General features: G+C 51.2%; 1 protein-coding gene and 1 long non-coding RNA gene across 11 annotated transcripts in view; one reads left to right on the plus strand and one right to left on the minus strand.

Annotated features, from left to right (window-relative positions):
• MBNL1 (muscleblind like splicing regulator 1) overlaps positions 1-17494 on the minus strand; it is a 63423-nt gene extending 45929 nt beyond the window's left edge. For 3 of the 10 annotated variants that reach the window (XM_027891901.1, XM_027891903.1, XM_027891900.1), the window contains exon 1: positions 1605-2540. In XM_027891901.1, coding sequence (XP_027747702.1) covers positions 1605-1778 — 174 coding nt within the window. In that variant the 5' untranslated portion in view covers positions 1779-2540. Of the gene's footprint in view, positions 1-1604; positions 2543-17283; positions 17359-17478 lie in introns of those variants that run through there. The other 7 variants (XM_027891898.1, XM_027891897.1, XM_027891896.1 and 4 more) reach the window with 6 other exon arrangements.
• Positions 4168-7056, plus strand: LOC114061420. Its single transcript, XR_003572116.1, has 2 exons — positions 4168-4558; positions 4718-7056. It is a non-coding gene; the product is annotated as an uncharacterized LOC114061420 (long non-coding RNA).
• Positions 17495-19955: the final 2461 nt, after the last annotated feature.

Raw genomic sequence — 19955 nt, forward strand, 5'->3', positions numbered from 1 at the left:
GGGGATGCTGGCTTGCAATAAACCTGGGTGATGCCTCCTATGGCAAAGGAGATTCATGTCCAGTTCACTCTGGTGGCTGGTTTCCACCGTTTTGCCTGGATCCTGGCCCTGAGAAGCGCAAGGCCGGCTGGGTCAGGCCGCTGCGGCCAGACAGCACGCTGCTGGGAACCAGGGAACACTGCGGGTGCTGTTTCACCATAAACCCAGCCTGGCTCTCTCAGCCCCTCACACAGGGACAGGCTGGGGGTTCCAAGGCCAGGCCTGTGTTCTGGCAGCACTGAGGTGACACGGCGGGGCTGGGACTCCCCGCCAGCACTGGCTCTGCTCCTACCTCCCACATTTGTTTAATGCACAAAAACATCTTATTTTGACATTTTAAAATTAAAACCCCTGCATGCATTTTAATTACCGTAACTTTAAAACAAATTTCAACAGCACAGAAACAAAACCACTTCAATATCTGCAAGTTAAATCATGGCTGGGGGTGACGGCGTGGGTATTTCAGGCCCAAGAGCACTGTAACGCTTTATTCTTTACCCCGATCTGAGACAAGACACGTTTTCAAGCTCGGGATGGTGCAGGATTGACACAAACCCGCCGTAACCCACTTCCTGCCGGCTGCGCCGGGGCCTGGCTGTGCACGACCTGCAGTAGCTGCTACAGCTACAACTCCCTCCCCGAGCACGTCCCTGCCAGCAGCCAGCTCCACGCACTCGCTCCGCTCCCCGGGAGCTGGGCCCAGCAACACAAAATCACACTGGAGACAAAGCTGACAGACACATCTCTGCTTCCCAACTTCTGATGTTTTCATGACTCCACTGAATTAAGTGGGTACTGGTCTGTGGGATGAGTATTTTACATAGTTCATTTAATTCATGAAAAACTAAGGGAAGGCAAAGGGACCCACACATTTGACTCCCATCACTGAAACTATAGCTACAGTGAAACAAGTCATCCATTTACAGTACCTAGCTTGGATAAGCACTCTTGCAGACCCTCTCTGCTCTTGCCCTGCTTGCACATCCAGAGGCACCTTGCCTTCTGTTAAGCACCGTCCCTCCCTTAGGCGAGTGCATTTAGGAAAAAGATGGGATAACCACAGCAGTGCCAACCACGGAACGGCAAGCAGGGTGCTCACGGACACCCGAATAACCCAGGCAGGAAAACACTCTTCTAAGGTTCACCATCAGCTGTCCAGAGACACCAACAACCTGCTGGTAGTTACGAAATGAAAACAAATCCTCATATTGCTTACGTGGTTTGTGCTATTAAAAACAAAGAATCCTTACAGTGACTTTGCTGTTTCTGCGTGAAGTGCCCTTTATTCCAGCTACAGGCAGGGAATCATTTGGAGGCAAAGAATGAGATCCTGTAGCCATACCAGGGGATTTGAGCCCTGCCAGGCATATTTTCCCTTCATTCCCCCTATCCTTCCCCTGAGGAAAACAGCAAAACAAATCGACAGGCATCAATAAAATAAAAGCAGCAGAACACCCCACTGCTGGCAGCCAGCACGCGCTCCCATTCGGCTGCAGGGCTCCTCCGGCTACAACTGCTTCTTTCATTAACTACATATCCTTGAATATAATGTAATATTTACTCACTTTCAATGAGTCAAAGCAGGCGATTACACGTCCGTTCTCAACTTGGCAGCTTTTCGATGGGTGTGCAAATTTACATTCCGTGTCTGGTCTCGAGCAAGTCCCCCTTTGGAACTCCCTACACACTTCCAGCGTTAGCCATTTTGTGTCCCGGATCGGCGTGACGCTAACAGCCATCTTTAGAATTTACAGGTAGTTAAAATTTCCAATAAAAACGAGGAGCTGAACTGATAAACTGGAAATGATGAAAGTGCCACCTCCAGAACACAGTTTTCCCCCGCTCCCCACGTTAAAATAAGTACGTGTAAAACCGGGTGGCTGCAATCCCGAGGAAGAGCTGTGTCACCAGAGTTCGGGGGGCGAGCCCGCTCCTGGGCCGGGCAGGCCGGGACTGCCAGCCAGGTGCGCCTGCGGGAGCGTGGCCGGGACGAGCCCCGCGCTCAGCAGCCCATCCTGAGAGCGGGCGTGGGGCCGCGGCGGCTGTGGCAGCGCTTCCCGAGGGCTCCCGGGCCGGCGGGCTGGCAGGTGCGTCCGGGCAGCGATGGCAGCGGGCTCTGCGGTGCGCTCGGGATCGATTAGTTTGGCATAGACAGATGCAGCAGTTTAGAGCAACGACCGACACCGGCTTTGGGCTGGGGCTTTTCTCCTCTCCGCGGCCGTCGGGCGTCAGCGCTCTGACCTTCGGGGCACACTTTAGTGCACAGTGCGGCGGCGGCGGCGGGGGCGCAGCGCCGGACCCTCCTCGCAGCGGCGCGGGGCTGGCAGCGGAGCAGCGCTGTCGTCGCAGTCTAGCTGGCAGCAAGCAAGGCAAAAGCAGCGGCTGCTCTAGAAGCGGTCCCAAGCAGCAGCGACGTCAGGAAAGGCACTTCTTAGTACCAACCTGTGGAGAGAGCAGACACGTTAGGGGCGGCGGGCGCCCCGCGAGCCGCGCCCCGCGCAGGGCAGTCCCGGCGGCGGGGCCGCGTCCCCGCGCGGGGCCGGCGGCCGCTCCGCCCGCGGCCAATCGCGGCGAGCCTTGCAGCGACACCGCGGGCAGGCAGCCAATGGCGGGGGCCGTCTTATGAAAGGTCGCGCCTGTCAGACGCCGGCCGCGCTGCCCCGAGCGCGCCCGCGGGGGGGACACGCGCGCGGCCCGGCGGGGCCGGGCAGGGACAGGACAGGGGACAGGGGACAGGGACAGGGGACAGGGACAGGGGACAGGGACAGGGGACAGGGGACAGCACCGCCCGCCCGCCGCCCTCGCAGCGCCTCGGGCCCGGCGCCGCCCGCCCGCCGGGGCTCGCCGGGGGACGCGGCGTGCGGAACGCGGGGGCGGCGCGGGAACGGCCCCGGCACGGCCCGGCCCGGCCCAGCCCCGGCACGACCCTCGCGGGACGGCAGACCCGCCACACCGCTGACCGCCCCTCGGACACGGACACCGGCACCGCGCTGCCCCGACACCCCGGCCGGCCCTGCCCCGGCTCCACCGTGAACAGCCTCGCTGCAGAGCCCCCGGAGCGGGCACACCTTCCCCGCGGGGCCGGGGCGGGAGGATGGATGGCGCTCCGCCGAGCCCAGGCTCACATGCCCGGCTCTGCCACAGAAGCCTGGTGCCACCTGCAAATACAGCTCTAGAACGGTCACCTGCGGCTCCTGTCCCCGCCTGAGGATCTCCGAGGAGCAGCCCAGAGGACAGAGCAGAGGGGCCCTGGTGGCACGGCCCGCGACGTGCTGACAGACACCACCAACAACGGGAATTCTCTTGCCATCACTGCATCCCCAACAGCATCCTCTTGCCTGCCTTTGGGGGAAGGTTGTTCCCGTCAACATCTTTCTAAAGACACGGCTTCATCATCTTCCTACTTCCCACCAGCCCCCGAGCAGGTCACTGCCACAGTCACCACGAACACAGCCTGGGAACCGATGCTGTCTGCGTGGATGCAAACCAACAAGAAAAAGCTACAAAGAGTCTTTTTCCAGGGATCAAGTGATCAGAACAACCACAGGGGAAGGAAAGCACACCTAACAGAGCTAATGAGATTACAACAGGCACCGTGGGTTCCTTGCCAGGACACTTGTAATCATGCCACATTTTTAATCCCTGCTAGCATGAGACAAACAACTGTGTATAATTACTTACAAGCACAAGTTAACAACTGTCTTCGTGGTAAACGCAGATACTCATTTGCTTCAACTGCCTAAAGCTCCCAAGTCAGGGTCATCCTGTCCCACCAGTCACTACTCATCAGTGCTTGGGATACTGAAGACTCAGGTCTTGAAAACTTGTTCCCTAACAAGTGCCCAGGCACACCAGTTTGGCTCTCCCACCAGTGCCACACTCACAGCCATGACAGATCAGCACCAAGAGATCTGAAAGCCCAGAGCACGCTGCTCTGCCCAGGGCCACGTGCCAGTGGGGCCACCAGGCCCACAAGGCATCCCAGCTGCCCCACGCAGGACTGCCAGCACATCAGAGCTTTCGGGAGCCTGAGCACACCCCCAGCCCCCAGTCAAGGTGCACTGCAGCTCATCCTCCTCAGGGAGAGCTGGATCCGCATCCCACCATCACCCTGCGCTGCACAACGACCACTGCTGAGTGTTACTCTGTGATAAGTGTTTATTCCCTGTGGGACCCTCAGGACAGGGTGCTGCTGCAGGAAGAGCTCTACAACAAAGCTATGGAACAGCTCTAAGCAGGGTTTTTTCCTGTTCATCACTTTGGTACCCAATCCATACCAACAAGCATTGATTTTTCCAAACACCAAGAAGAGTTAGAGCAGCAATTGATGTATTTTACACGCAGAAGCCAATGCAAGTTAAAGGCCACGCTTCCCAAACAAGATATTTAATTTCACTCTCATTACACAAGTAGTCACCCCTAACGAGGAATGAAAGAGAGCACGAAGGCAGCACACAAAATGAGAAGAGATGAAAACTAGCTTTTGTGCTCACACATACTCACAGGAGAAATACTGCTGGTGAAACTCCCCAAACCATGTTTTAGTCCTGGGTTTGGAGTAAGTTCTCTGTTAGGAATTGGGCAGCCCTTGACTCAGAGGGAAATCCTGCTCCTGCTGAGGTCGGTGACATACCTGTGACTGACTAAGCCAGGCTGAATTCCACCCCTCCTCCTTCAGGCTGCCAGCCACAAGAAAAGTATTACTCCGAGGAGCTGTAATGCCTCGAAGGTAAATCTTCAGAACGTGAAGAAATACTAAATGTATATTTGTCTGCACAGTTACTCGAAGAAAAAGTGTTTTGTCAGAATTTGTTATCTACCTGAAAACAGCCAGAAATGTCAGCTTTTAAAAATAGTCTTCAAGCAGAAATAAAGACAGACTGTGGAGCAGAGATTTATCTTCAATATCTCCACTAAATAAAGGAAGATGTTAGTACAGAATTATAATTTTTTATCTCCATAAACTATTTCCCCTCACTTTGAAATTCCCTTGTGATATTCCAAGCCACCAAGGAGTCCCCAAGAAGCTTCAAATACTACAGGATATACTGTCTGCAAAGCCCAGGTGACACATGGGATGTCTCCTTTGGGCTCTTTAATAAGCTGAGAAGGACTGCAGCAAATCCAGAGGGAGAACTGTAGGGACAGGCAGGAAAAGGACTGAGCTGAACTTTTTATTTTTTATTTCATTAAAACTGATTTAGGAGCAGAGTTTCTAGACCTCACCTAGTAGGCCAGTCAGTACTAAAGGCTTTTCTTAATCCACAGGTAGGTTTTGAAGTTCAACTTTTGAAATTTGGAAGGATTTGCTACTTGTTTTGGGAACGTTGCAACATTGGTTTGGCCAAAGCACGACCTTGCCTTTACTGATTATTGGGAATACAAGGAAAATGAGGCAAAAAATGTTGAAAGCAAATTTTAAAAGTGATTCTCAGAAAAAAACAGAAGAGAGAAATAACACCGAGAAGTCATGCCTTAAGAGGGTAACAGAGATGACTCAGTTGTCTGCTGAGCTGGGTCAATGAAAATGATTAAGAAACAGCCTCACAAATCAATAGAAAGGTTATCTGGAAATGCCCAAGAAAGTAAAACTAACACAGAAGAGAGTCCTATTACTTCCCATTATTGCTATAAAGAAATGTTGTACAGCCAGGTTAATGATGCGTTTTCCTCCTCATTACAGTCTTTGACACAAAAATAAGATGTCTCCCTGCACTGGGAATTGTTCTTGAAGAGCCATTGTTTTCACTCTTCCTGTAACTGGGTTTGCTGGACGTCTCTGTTTTCTCTATCTCAACTCACACACCTCTCTCAGAAAAAAGACGTATAAAGCTGGGCAGGCAAAAAGCCCAACACTGAAGGAGAAGATGGCAGGAAAGAATGCTATTTTTATGCTCAGAGAAAGTGGAAGCTGAAAACACCAGTCTCAATGACATGAGAACTGTCAGCAAGAACAGATAATTACACAACGTGAATTCATCCTCATGACAATGACTCTAATGAGATAGGAAATGGAATAAAATCAATATTCTATTTACACTGACGGGGCAGTCCCAAAGCTTGAAATTGCCAAATGCCTGTCTTTTAAATCAAGGAACACAAAATTACTGACTGCCTTTTAGTATTTTCAAAACACCTCTGCCAAACTCGAAGTTTACCAATAACATATCTCAACATAAAATTTGGAAGAGATACAGCAATTACTCCTCAGCACAAGTGAGGGATATAATTATAGTGCCGTCACAAAATTAAGCTGAAACAATGAGCTAATGAACATCCTGGCCACATAACAGAATAGGATGGGGTAAAGAAAAATCCTCTTTAGTAAACTACAGCTGAACAAGCCAACTGTCTCGTACTGTAGCTCCACAGGAGCTGCACCCACTGCTTAGGACAGCACGGAAAAGCTGAAGGACCCCTCTCTGCATTTGGTACGTTCGTGTACACCAGGAACAAACGGAGTGCAGAGGCAGAGCAGGGAACAGCCAGCTCTGGAGCAGCACTGCCCAGGTACTGTACCCTGAGATGGATTCCACAGTTCCCCAGCCCAGCAGCTTGGGACTCAGAGCCTTCGAAAACAAAAGCACACGTTAGCTCCGAATTACTGAGTCCCACACTGGATTTGTAAAAAACTGCCAGCACTGCTTCTGTGACCCAGATATTCTGCATGATATACATAGTTCTAGTAGTAGTAGTACTAGTGTTTTAAAGGTTTTTTTCTGTACTGTTTTAGCTCTGACAGACTCGCCTGGTGCAACCTCCCACTGACTTCAGTGGCTCCTCCGGCACATCCCAATCAGATGTGGTTTTATCCTGAGTCTGTTTCACAGTTCCTGGAACTGCTTTAGCAGAACCACCTAACTGTGACATTCCATCTGAATTTAACATCCCCAAGTGCGCTCAGTTCATGAAAACGGGATAAATAATGAAGAAGAGGCCACACATTGCACACTACGTGCCCCAGTCACATGCAGAAATCAGGTACTGCTCCAAGATTTCTGTCCCTAATCAAACCACTGGCACTGACATACAAATCCCCCAGCCCAATCCTCTCTTACTTTAGATTACAGTAATGCTATTTTCAAGTCAGAAAATTACACTGCAAATTCCATAAACCCTCTTTCCTTTAAGGAGCAGACGGTTACAGATTAGCCACTATTGCTGCAATTTAAAAAATCCTTAAAGTCAAGAAATATGCCTGTTGATTTCTCTTTTTAATAACCTGGGCCATATATCAGTTTCCCTTACAAAGTTTGGGACTTGAGGGACACGCAGAACTCACAGTCTGACAGCATTAGCTGGGCGTGTATTTATGAACGAGGACAGGGACAGGCCAGTGCCTGTCTCGGACAAGGACGTGGCACATGAGCTGTTACTCTGCTCTTGCATCTTGGAGCCAGGGGCACAAAACAGGGATGCATTCCTCTGCCTTTAACCCATTTTCCATCAAATGTATGTATTACGAAGAATTCACATGCCCATCCCCACCACTGAACTTGCAAATACTGTTTCTGGTAATAAAAACATATCCACACTGTAATTCCTTTATGATAACATCCACGTAATGTACTGTAGAAATGGGAAGTTCTCTATTACCCTGGCATAGGGGAATTTCAACCATAAAAGAAATGAAATTTCCCAAGCAAGTCTAAAAAGAAGTTGTTTATCTTTAAAAATAAGAGTAATCTAGTGATGCAAGTTAAAATTCTGAGAAGTAACAAACTGAACAGAAAAAAAAAAGGAGCTCTTTTATTAAAATCAGTCTTACATGCTTGTTCTAATTAATAGTAATTTTAAACAAGTTGTTTCTATACAAAGACATTTGAGAGGCCCTAACAAAACAACTATGCACTCTTCCGAAATCTACAAGCTATTTATTAATCAGACTCTTGCACATTTTGTTTGATTAACTGCAAATGTACACAAGCCAAGCGAGGCAGGAGAGCAGCGAGATGACCCACGGCAGCGGGGTCAGACCAGGATCAGACCCCCCAGCAGGGCAGCACAGCCTTGTAAAACCTTCCCTAGTGCCTCCTGCACCCTGCAGGTGTGTGACCCTCACCCCCATCTCCCGGCCTGTCTCAGTGGGAGCGGCAGTCGGGTGCTCTCCTCAAGAACAGCCGTGTGCCAAACCCGAGGGTGAGTGCCACGGGAGAGATTCAAAGCTGGGAGGTACCTGTACCAGCAAAGAGGATACTGCACACGGCTGGAAACGCTCCCATAGTGACAGGTGATTAACTGTACATGTGGGTATGCATTTATATAAAACGGGATTATTGGCATCGTCCATGATAACCTCCACCACAGAAAAAAAAAAAATCCACGTCCATGACTCAGCAAGGGAAGCAACTGCTTCCTTCTGCCAGCAAATTCCGCTGTGCCAGTGGTTTCAGGGAGGAGAAGTGACCCAGAGGAGCTCTCACTGGTGAGAGGTGCAGCAGACACCCCCCCAGCTTCTCACAGGCCCAATGCTGAAACATCTCCCGGACCAGGAGGGAAAACACACCGGCACCTTGGTACTGCTCAGGTTCCCCCTTTTTACGATCAGATAAATGGGGTTTCACTTCCTAATGCAGCTGCCACGTGGCCTTGGTTGCAAAAGGTGTCTTTTCCTTCCCCAGAAATGGTTGGATAGAGCAATGGGGAAAAGGAGTCCTGAGAGACCACTGCAGTGAGCTGCTGATGGAGCAGGGCATACACAGGGCAATACTGACATTATTAATAATTTATTACTAGGAGCACTTGCTCCAGCCAACAAGCTCGTGCACTTGGCCTCATTAACCCATCTCTGTCTGGACCCCCCCTCCCAAAGTCACCCCCAGCACCAAACTCCAGATTTCAAAGTTCTTGCCCATTAACATGGCAATTGCTATGTTGGGAGGATAATTTTGAGTCAGGAGTCTGAATGCAGCCACCTCGTCCCTGCACGCATCAGATTACTCGGTGAGATTAAATCTGAGCTAATTACCAGGAAGGGAAGGGGCCATTCATGTCACCTGCTCCGAGCTGGCGTGTCATCCCACTCCCAGTGACAGGGCTCTGCTGGCCCTGTGCTGTCACCCAGAGAGGGACACAGGGGGTTGATGAGGGAATCCTCAGCACCATTCCATGCCCACTGTCTGCTGCGTAACAGGCACTGTCCAGCCAGGCCCAGCAGGGCTGTGGAATTAGCTGGAGTGCTTCACCTTGCATCTGACTTGAGGGCAACCGAAAAGGGACGTGAGTGCAGCTGAGGAGGAACTCGTTACACCGAGTTCCACTTTCAGATGCCGTTAGAGCTCAGCAGCTGATGGCCTGGGCACCTCAGCTCAGTCATGGGGAGCAAGGACAGCGCTGGAACCCACTCCAGTGTCTGCTGAGGGACAGGGGACACAGAGGCCACGTTCCCATCCACCGCTGTCTGTTCCTCAGTCAATCTCCGATCCCAGATAGTCTCTATTTTTTTATACACTCTGGCCTTACATTTAATTTTTTATCAATCATATCCTTTCAGGATAAAAGCTTGTACCACTTCTCAGAAAATACAACAAATCTATATAATTTCTTTTCATTAGTTACATAAGAATCTAAACCCCAGGGAGTTTTTAACTCTCTGTGCTCTGCCACCATCTGAGGTATCTGAGATCACTGTCATGCAGTAACACAAAAGCAAAATGATTCTTCCATACACAGTAAAACTATTCCAGTTTAGGAGACTGCTTTCTTTGACTTAACAGATATCCAGACACAGAGAGTGCTCAGCAGCACAGAAACACTTACTGATGTGATTAATTCTACATCGTGACCAATCTCACCCAAGCTAAATAAATACATATGTCTTCAGATACTAAGGAAAAACTGCAAATTAGTCACTGGTATTAAAGAGAAGTAATCAAAATAATAAAAACTGCATGACTGTTTTATTTTAGGAAAGAAGTGGAAAATGTCTTTGAGACAATTTTTAATCAGTATTTTGCTTTAGTATATTATTGTTTGTTCATCTTGAATCATGATATTTATATAGCTAACAACAACCATGAGAAACAACCCACTAATGACCCCTGTTTGGAACAAGTTTGGCTGCACAAGATCTCAGCCAGGAGAGCTGCCAGACACACAGGGGTGGGTTAGGAAGGGACTTCTGAGCTGGACTGATTGTGTCAGAGATGGCAGTGGGGCCCTTAACACTGATCTACGGAATTTCTCACATAGAAGACTTCTCTCTATCCTCTACTTGGGTTCTCCTCAACGTGTCCCCTTTTCCTCTAACATACCCATACAAGCTACCCAAATTGAATACACAGTGAAGGAGTTCTGGGGAAAGCTCAAAAGATCACAGTTTTCATTGTATTTTCTCTCTTCTCTCTAAAAGCCATTGAAAAACACCAATTATGAAAGTTTAAATCTTTCCTCTTACACAAAAAAACATGGAATCTTTGGAAAACAGCTTCTGAAAAGGGTTAAGAAAAAGCAGTTTTTTAAAAAACAGTTATTAAAGACAAAATGCTTAGAAGTTGTAGAAAACAAAACAAACAAACCCAAAGCGTTAATTTTGTCAGTGATGCAGAAAAACAAGTGAAAGAAGTCCAAATTCTTGTATTTCAGTTCCACCATTAGCTGTATTTAATTGGAAGAATCGAACGGAGCTGCGTCTACTTTTCACAACAAAAAACACATCATTAAAGATTTATTTATGGAATATATTTGCACATAAATACAGGAGCTCAATAAAATGCTGATAAGCAGCAAATAAGATATCTGCCCAGGGACTTCCTTCCCAGCAGCCTGCAAAGCTCCAGCACGGCAGCAAATGCCGGCATTTCCAGAAAAACATTTTTAACTGCTACACATCAAAAAGCCGACAAACACATAATTACATTATCAGGATCACAGACTCACTACCTTTGATTTTTTACTGCTTGAAAGAAGGCTCAAAGTCCACTGAAGTTGTGCCTACATATGGAGCACAAAAGGATTCCCATATAAAATTACGGATAAAGAATAATGGACTTCACTGAAAGCCAAAGGCGATACAACCCAGGCACTAATAAACTCTTCCAAACGCCGGAATAAACATTTTTGTTAGGATTGTATTCCAAGATTCAGATTTTCGCAGAAGAAAAAACGGAGAGTATACTTCTCCCAAGAAAGTATATACTTCTCCCAAGAAACTCCGCTGCGTTTATCAGCCCGAGCAGCTGATGGGACCTTCCTCCCATGGAAGCCAGATGGCACAGGCAGCACCAAAACAGCCGGCACGCAGCAGCCCTTGGGAGCGGCGAGGAAGAGGAAGGGCGGGTGGCAGGCTCGGCAGATGCCGGAGCACCGGCTCCCGGCGCCTGCGCACCCACACACGCGCTGTCTATGGCCAATCTAGGCCTGCTGCCTTCAGCTTGGCAACCTGCTCGGAAAACCTGACACATGTGCCTGGAGCAGGCTCCGCAGCCTGCACGCTGCCGCACGGTGCCCGGGGAGCGCCGGGCCTAAAGGCTCCGGACCTCAGGCACATCCAGACCCAAATAACACAGCAAACTCCACGTGCCCCTGCAGCACTTTGCCTACATTCACAGGCAAAGCTTATCTGCTCGAGTGTCGTGGCACTGCAGCACAGATAATGTCACTGCAGTGCCACAGCTGCAGCAGCCTCAGCAGCGCTCCTGTCCGGCACATCCCACGGGGGGCTCCGGCCACCCACCCACAGTCCATCCCCACCCGCTGCAACAGGGGAGCCTGGGGTTACCCACAACCCAGAGAGGAGCGCCGAGGGCCTTGCAGGACTCAGCTGGGCAGCTCTGATCTCTCCCTTTTTTAGAAGGAAAAAATTCCCACTAACTGCTCTGGAAGCAGGATTGGGCCCAGAGCCCAAAAATGCCCTGGGTTCCCAAGTCCTTACTCACTGCTCGCAGTTGGACTCGCTCGCACCAGAGCCAGCAGCACAGCAGGAATGTGTGGAGCTGCTGCAGGAGGATCTGGGAGCCTGGGGCCCGGCACTGCTCTCTGCTCCTCCAGCCTGTGCCCGAGCTCAGCCAGGGCTCCCTACGTGCTGCATTAAATACCAGCCATGTAGGGTACAAACGCGGCCTTCGCTCCCCGGGCCATCCGAGGGGGAACGCAGATGCCATCAGCCGCCTCCCGTGCACAGCCACCCCAGCCAGGACACGCTATTTAAAACACTTTCAACGTTTCACTTTTCTCTGCAAATAATACCTGCTCCAACTTCAAGTCCAAGGCATTTTTTGCCTTGCCAGATGATCTGCGACCGTCTCATGACTTATTACATTGTTATCGCCGCTAAGCTGAGCAAACAGGGCTGCTAAGTCTATTAATCTTCTGGAACACGAAGGCTGAAACCGTAGAAACAAAACATCTCACTACAAGATACATAAAATGTGCTATAAGGAGATAAGGGGGGAATTCAGTGCACGCTCTGCTAAGTTTTTTCTGTGCCACTGCAAGCGAGGCTGACGCACTTCTGCAAGAGCCTACTCTGGATGTAACGCTACCGACAAGTTACATAAGGGAAAAGAAATTCCTTTTACAAGAGCAGCCTGCCCCGGGGGCAGCCAGCAAGATACGCTTCCCACAGGAGAACCTGGGCACTCTGCAGACGGTGGAACTGCCACCTGTACGCTCACAGAAGGACTGATACAACAAACCTGACCCAGACAGGTTAACCGTGCCGCTGGGCGGGAACTCACTGCCCAAAATGCCAAAGGGCTGGACATATTTTAACTTAAACAGTACTTACTGCTTTCTATTGTGCTGAAATTCACCCCACTCTGCCACTCATATTTATGCATATTTATGTCCCAAAATATTTTTCCGTGAAAATGAATATTTGGCCTATTTGCCCAAAGCAAAGGTCCCAGGAGCACACAGGAGTCACATTTTACAGCAGTGCTCGGATCAGAGCAGCTCCAGGAGGCAGTGGGGCTGCGGAAGGACAGACCCATCCAGGGGCTGAGCCTGTGCCCTGGCCTGGGCTAATGCTGGTCATGCATTTGGCTTAGAGAGAGAGCAGAACTCACTGCTGGTTCTGAATGCACAGATCAGGGGAAACCAATATTTGTCACTGGCAAAGCACGAAGATATTCCCATACCCTCTGCACAGACTGCTGAAGGGAGAGTGGGCTCCAGCATCCTGACAGGATAGCACCCCGCTATGAAATGACATGTGCAAAGCCTTCACCTCTGAGCTCTGCAAATTAACTTGGTATTTTCTTATCTTGGGATGTACTGAAGTTTCATCACAACTGTGACATGCTTTTAATGGCCCCTTGTCTTTCCTTGCTAATTGACACTAATGGAATGACAACTGTACATATCCATGGCAGAGTGGTTCCAAATGTAACTGAGGGCAGCAATCAAACACATTCACATGTTTATCCTTTTGGTAAATAACCACGGGGCAGGAGGAAGGAAATATTGTTTACTTTGCTGCCTTACTTGGGAAACTAATTTTACAGTATATAATTGTAAATAAAACAAAATTAAAAAATAATAATCATAAGCAACTGCTCTAATCCCTAAGGCACAGAAACAGAGACCACCACTCATGCAGAGGAAGGAAAGCCCTGGAGCCTCTGCCCTGCATGGGACTGGGCACTGGAGCAGGGCAGACTGAAGTGTAGGAGTTCCCAGGGAAGCAATCCAACCCTGTCAGATCCTCCCCTCTCCCCTCCCTCTGGACAGGAGTAGCAGCAGGAATTTGTTGATAAATACTCATAGTTGCAGAAGTCATCCTCGACATGGACATAAATAATAAAAATACGACAACAAAAGGGAACAGAACATTTCCTGCAGTTTCACCTTAGCAAGCTGGTCTTTGCTAACAGCAAAGTCACCTTACAGCATTCCCACTGAAAATGCACTTTAAGGCAAGGATTATCCACTGGTTCCTGAGCCGGAATCATCCCCTGTTTGGGCATCCAGAGGTGCTAATGCTCATCCCCCTAATTACAGGCATCCCTGTGTCACTACCACCTCCCCATGGAAGGTGAAGCAGCAGAATAAAACAAGTACCTAAAGGAAATAAAACCAGAGTGGGAAGCCTATGCTTTAATGTGAACTGGCCATGAGATCTCCATCTCCACCACACCTGTAAGAACTTTGCTGTGACCACAGAAGCCCTCCTGGCCAGTGAGGCCGAAGCCACGTGGCTCTCATGGTGTGTGTGCTCCGGGTAGCCAAGCCCTTCGGCTGCCAGTGTGTGCCTCAGCTATTCGCTGGGATCCATCACCACCTCCTGTACTCCACGGTTATATTCCAGGTTTCCACCACACACAGGCTCCCAGGGAAGTCAGAGCAGCAGCTGATGCAGGGATGCAGCACAACAGTGCTGGGACACCGCACCAAGGCCACAGAATGGGGCACACACCTGCCCTCCACCTACCCCTCAGACACACACTGCACTGAGTGCATTACAGATTCTCCCCAGCAGGATCTTCCATGCTGACGAAGTTTTGGAAGGCAGCATTCCCGGTGCTCCCAAGACACACAAACTGGACAAGAACAAGAAACCTCCATGCAAAACAGGCTTTAAAAGAGAGCAACTGCAGCACCTGTCACTTTCAAATGCTCATCCATCTGTGGTATTTGTCACAGAAGTGTCTAAAAATGTTAGTTTATTCAATCCTGGGCCTCCCTATAGGAAGCAGAATATAGATAACTCAGTAATTATTACCTAGTAATACCAGAAAATGATGAACGGCACCTGAGACTTAGTAAAGCAACAAAGTAGTACAATTCAGGAGGTGGAGCAAAGCAGGACAAAATCAACCTTGCTCCAAAACTGACAAGGAATGTCTACATTTAAGGCTTGAAGCAACTTCATTCACACATTTATTTCTGATTATACTGTTGAACTTCCCAAAGCAAAATGAACCAAGAGCATTTCCAGTCTACAGTAACATCAGCCAGAACCCTGGAATTTTTCACGTGCCCCCCTCATCCTCCAGCACACCACAGAGGGCCGTGTGCCCCTCACGGAGCCTCCCCCACACCCCCAGCCCCTGCACATTGGCCACAGCAAGGCAGCCAAAGAACAACTCCCTGGCCTGACTGCCAACAGAAAACCCTTTCAGCAAAGGCTGTTCCCAATTATGATTACTCCCACTATTAGATAATAATATACCAGAGAAATTCTAAATTAAAATTCTCCGCTTCCACTAATTAAACTGCCTCATTGATACTCCTACAGACAGACACTATCCATTGCCTTGCTAATCCACCCAATCTAAACCTCTAACACCTCCTGCCCCGAGGGTGGAGATGGTTGGGTACCTGCCCAGGAGGGACCAGGCTGGAGGCAACTGTGGGATACATCCAAGCTGGCCATTTCCCATGTTTACAGCACAGCTTTCAGCCCAAAAACCATGGAGCTCGTGCTTGTCTGGCATGTGGCACATCTCTGCTTCCCAACGCTCCTGGAGACAGCAAGCACAGAGGAGGATTTGGTGGGAAAACGAAGAGAATTCACAAAGGCAGGATGTTCCCAGCGCAGGGAAGGCTGGCACTGGGGGGGGGAGGGATGGAAGCCATGCACATACCCTCGGCTGCAGCCTTGGCACTACTGCTGACTGAAGTAATGTCACATAATGCCCCAGTTTCATCCACTGACTCAAGTGCCCCACAGTACCACAAAGCATCCCTGGACCCGGGCCTTTGCTGCCACTCAGAAGAAATTTAATCCAATGATGGCTTTAAGGAAACACACCCCGGCACTTTCGCTCTCATATATCAGAACAAGAATTCTGTTCCTGTATATCTTTCCTCAGTAGCCTGAGTAAATAACAACTGCACTATCCTGAACTTTTACGGGTCACACAAACCAGGCAGACTCCACAATTACCTTTAATTCAGACATACAACATACAGAGCAATAAGTTTTTCAAATTTTTTCAGGCCTGGAGACTGTGAAACTTGAACTGTTCAGTCATCACCACTGCTTTTCCATTTAAACAGCCTTTTACTAAGCAGCCTTTAACTAAGCCTGGAGCAGTTTTCCAGCTCAGCAGCCCTGAGCTTTTAAATCCAGGCCTTTAAACCCAGGGCAGTCCAATTCCATTTTACAGTGTTCCAGTCTACACCTGATCCAGCATGAGCTGGGGACAGCAGGGAGACACAGGCCTCACAAAATTTCAATCCCAAAAGCACATGGTGCAACCGTCAAGCTCAGCTTCCACATACAGCAATCCTGTCACCACTGCAGTGAGCCGGGGAGGGGGGGTGCGAGGCAAGCCTTTCATTTCTTCCTCTTTTAGCCACTTTACATTGTCATAATGCTGTTTTATGCCAGCAGGCCTGCCCAGGGTCAGTGCCACACAGAGCCAGCTTGGCAGGAGTGTGCAATCTGTCCTCGGGCTCTCACCCCAAACTTCCCCAGCAGCAACAAGTGCCATCGGTTAATTATTCATCATGCAAATCATTTCCTTGTCACTTTGGAATGTGTTGTCGTTTCATTAGATCTCTTTTTCCTGAAGACAACATAACTCAGTTAGTTATTCCCCGTTACTATTCATTACTCCCATTCCTCTCTCCCTTGTTACAACCCTTCCCTAAACCTGCTCTCCCGCGGTTCACAGTCTCTGTCACCCGTCTCCTGCGGCTGCTGCTGTGCTTTGGGGCATGTATTCCCCGCCTCGAAAAATCACCAATAGAAATCACTTCTTTCTAAAAGAAACAATCACATATTTTTCCAAGACAACCATTTTACACAGACAACATCCCTGCGTTTTTCTCTTCCACTATGCCGACGTCTTCACAAACCGACTTGCTCTCGGCCGCAAAACAAAGTTCTGAATTCGAGAACCTCCCCAGGAAGAACGCAAACCGCGGTGTCCCCGCGGCCCGACAGCGCGGCCGCTCCGGGCCAGGCCGTGCGGGGAGCGCGCTCGGGGCGATGCCCGAGAGCTGCGCCCGCACCGCGGCCCTCGGTCCCGCCTGCCGGAGACACCCCGGTGAGCGGCGGGCTGGGGCAGCCCCGGCCCCGGCCGAGCCCCCGGGCCCGGCCCGGTGCTCCGAGCGCCGCGGCCCCGCCGCTCACCCCGCGGCCGGAGGGGCCGGGCCCCGCCGGGGACACGCGTGGGGAGCCCCGCCGGGCTCTGTCCCCGGGAAGGGCAGGGCGGCCCCTCCCCGGGCCCCCGGCGGAGGTCGGTGCCGGCCCCCGGGCCGCCGAGAGGGGCACCCCCCGTTCCCCGCCCGCCGCCGCCGCCCCCCCGGGCCCGCCGCAGCCGCAGGCGGGCCGTGCCCCCGCCCCGCACTCACCCGGGCCTGCCGGCGGGCCCTGCCGGCGCGGCCCGCCCGGCTCAGCGGCTCATGCTGACGGTGCCGCCGGCGCGGCGGGCGGAGCAGCGGCCCGGGCTCCCCGCGCCGGCCCCGGCCCCGCTTCCGCCGCCGCCCCCGCCCCGCCCGGAAGCGCCGCCCGGCCCCGGGCCCGCAGCGCGGCCCGGCCCCGCTCACCTGGTGCGGCGGCGGCTCCGCGCTCCGGAGCGAGGGCAGGGCGCGGAGCGGGGCGGCGGCGCGGCGGGCTGCCCTCCCCCGGGGCCGCCCTCCCTCATCCTCCCCGCGGCGGGCGGCCGGCGCCTCATGAGTCACCGAGCCCGGGCCCGCACACGTGCCCGGCCCCGCCGCCTCCGGCCGGGGGAGGAGCGGCAGGGGCGGCCCGCGGCGCTGCCGGGGCCCGGCGGGGTCCGCTCGACCCCCAGCGCCCCCCGAGCGCCGTCCCGGGGAGGCGATCCTCCTGGGGTCCGCTTCCCGGGCCGGCAGGAGCGCCGTGCTTTCCTCCTGCTCCCCGCCCTTCCTTCATCTTGGCGAGTCGAGCCCCTTGCAGAGCGGTCGGGTTTGCCGGTGTGTCCCAGCGAGCCCAGCCCGGCTGCTGTGCGGCCCGAGATGGGGCTCCCCGGACACCCCACACCCGCCCCGAGGCTCTGGTGGGACCCTGTCCCTCGAAGAGCAGCGGGCCCATCACAGGGACCCCAGGTCAGCTCTGCCCAGGGTCACCGATGGAAGAGTGCAGGAACGGAGCCACAACAGTATAGAGGAGCCAGACACGCGTGGACGTGTCCCCTGACAGGACACTCACACTCAGGGCCACGTGTGAAGGAAACTCACCAAACCACTGTGGTGCCAACCACAGCACAGGAAAGACATAAACTGGAAATATCCCAAGGGAGGGCAAAAAATAACATGAGATTTAAAAGCATGACTTACCAAGGTGAAAGGAGCTAATAGAGAAGACTAAGCAAGAACCTGCCTAATTTCCCTTGCCTATAAAAAGTCACTATAATCTTGATGGTTACATATTGTTCTCTGCACCTACAGGACAAAAAAAGAGAGGGACACACACACCTAAACACTCAGAGGGGCAGGCAAGCAGCCAGGCAGGGGCATCTGTGGGGGCATGGGGACATGTGGGGTCAGGTCCCACCACTGTCAGCCCACCAGGATGTGGGACAAGAGCTCCAGGGAGAGTGGTGGGAATGAAAGCACAGAAAGAGCTGGAAGCGGGGACAAAAATGAAGGAAGCGCAGCAATGATGATCTGAGATTTAAGGGCACTATAAAGAGCAGGGAACAATTGTCCCTGAATTTATGTCATTGAGGAAGATGGGCTTAAACTGCAGGGAGAGAGAGTCAGGGTGGACTGAGAGGGGGAAAAAGGACTGACAAGGTACTAAATCAAGGTCAGGCACTTGTCTGGAGGAGCATTCAGGTACACTCAACCGACCCTGCCAGGGGCAAGGGAACAGATATAGTGATCTTCTGTTGTCCCTCTTTCAGCTCTTTGTTCCCTTGGCCTTGCCAGGTTTACTCTGTTTGATCTCACTTCTCTGTTACAGCAGCAGCCTAGTCCCTCCTCAGGCTCACAATAACCTACTACACTGTTCATCCTTTTTCTTTTTTTTTTTTTTTTTGTGCCATTTGCCATAAAAGTGTGCCATTTATGCCTTTGAAAATGGTGTTTTTCAGTTCTCTCTACGTTACCATTTTAATAAAGTCCATGGCAGGATTCTCTTTGTCCCTTGCTATCAAAGTGGCAGCCAGGCCTGAGCCAAACTGATACCCAAACCCTGCAAATATTCCAGCAGACATTTTGCTTAATATTTTCTTCCAGACTATTATATTATAGGAATAACTGGGTACTTCTCACTGCATATGCACATGTGCTTTCAGAAGGCTGTCAATTATTCTCTTTTCCCTTAAGGTTTTAGTTTCGATTTCTGTTTTCTTCTGGAGGGAGCAATTCAGAGCACTGTTGCCTCATGGCAAGCGTTCCAGCAGTTTCTGTTCCTCCTGGTTGCTAAATTTAACGGTGCCAGTTAGCCAAGACAGGGAAAACCCTTCCTGCCCTGGCCACAGGCTCTGCCTAAGCAGCTCTGGTGGGCATCAAAACCCGGGTGGGTGCCTGGCCCCCTCCCTGGGGGTCTCTCAGCAGCAGGTTCCAGATGACCAGCGTTGCTGTCTCCCTGCAGGAATGACAGGTATCACAGGGAGCTTCCACAGAGGCTTTAACTGCTCTGGGTTTTGGGAAGCATTATAAAACAGACATGTCACACGCTTGCAGCTCCACCTCCAAAGAACTTTCTCCTCACTTTGGTCCTGAAAATTAGGAGCCATCAAATGTTCATGGAGTGAAAGAGCGTGGTTCCTGCACACAAGCTTGCTGTCAGCATAACCTACGCCCTGCAAAAGAACATCATAACATCTGTAAGGGGTTGCTTTTGTCCATAAGTCCTGTAGCTGTTTCCCATCGGCCCTCCACACACAGGCACTGCAGGCATGGCAAGGGAAGGGCTTTGAGGGCTGCAGCAAAGAGTTGGGTACTGTGGGTACCTTAGAAAGCAAAGCACAAAAACTGCAAAAGGCTTTTCCATGGCTAAGTTTTCAAATTTGGTTTCTGATTTCCCTTTCAGCTCCCTCACAGCTCAGGCCAGTGCT

Source organism: Empidonax traillii, unplaced genomic scaffold (assembly GCF_003031625.1).
Source record: "Empidonax traillii isolate 1590-97213 ecotype Southwest subspecies unplaced genomic scaffold, ASM303162v1 scaffold334:size599637, whole genome shotgun sequence".
Classification (NCBI taxonomy): Eukaryota; Metazoa; Chordata; class Aves; order Passeriformes; family Tyrannidae; genus Empidonax; species Empidonax traillii.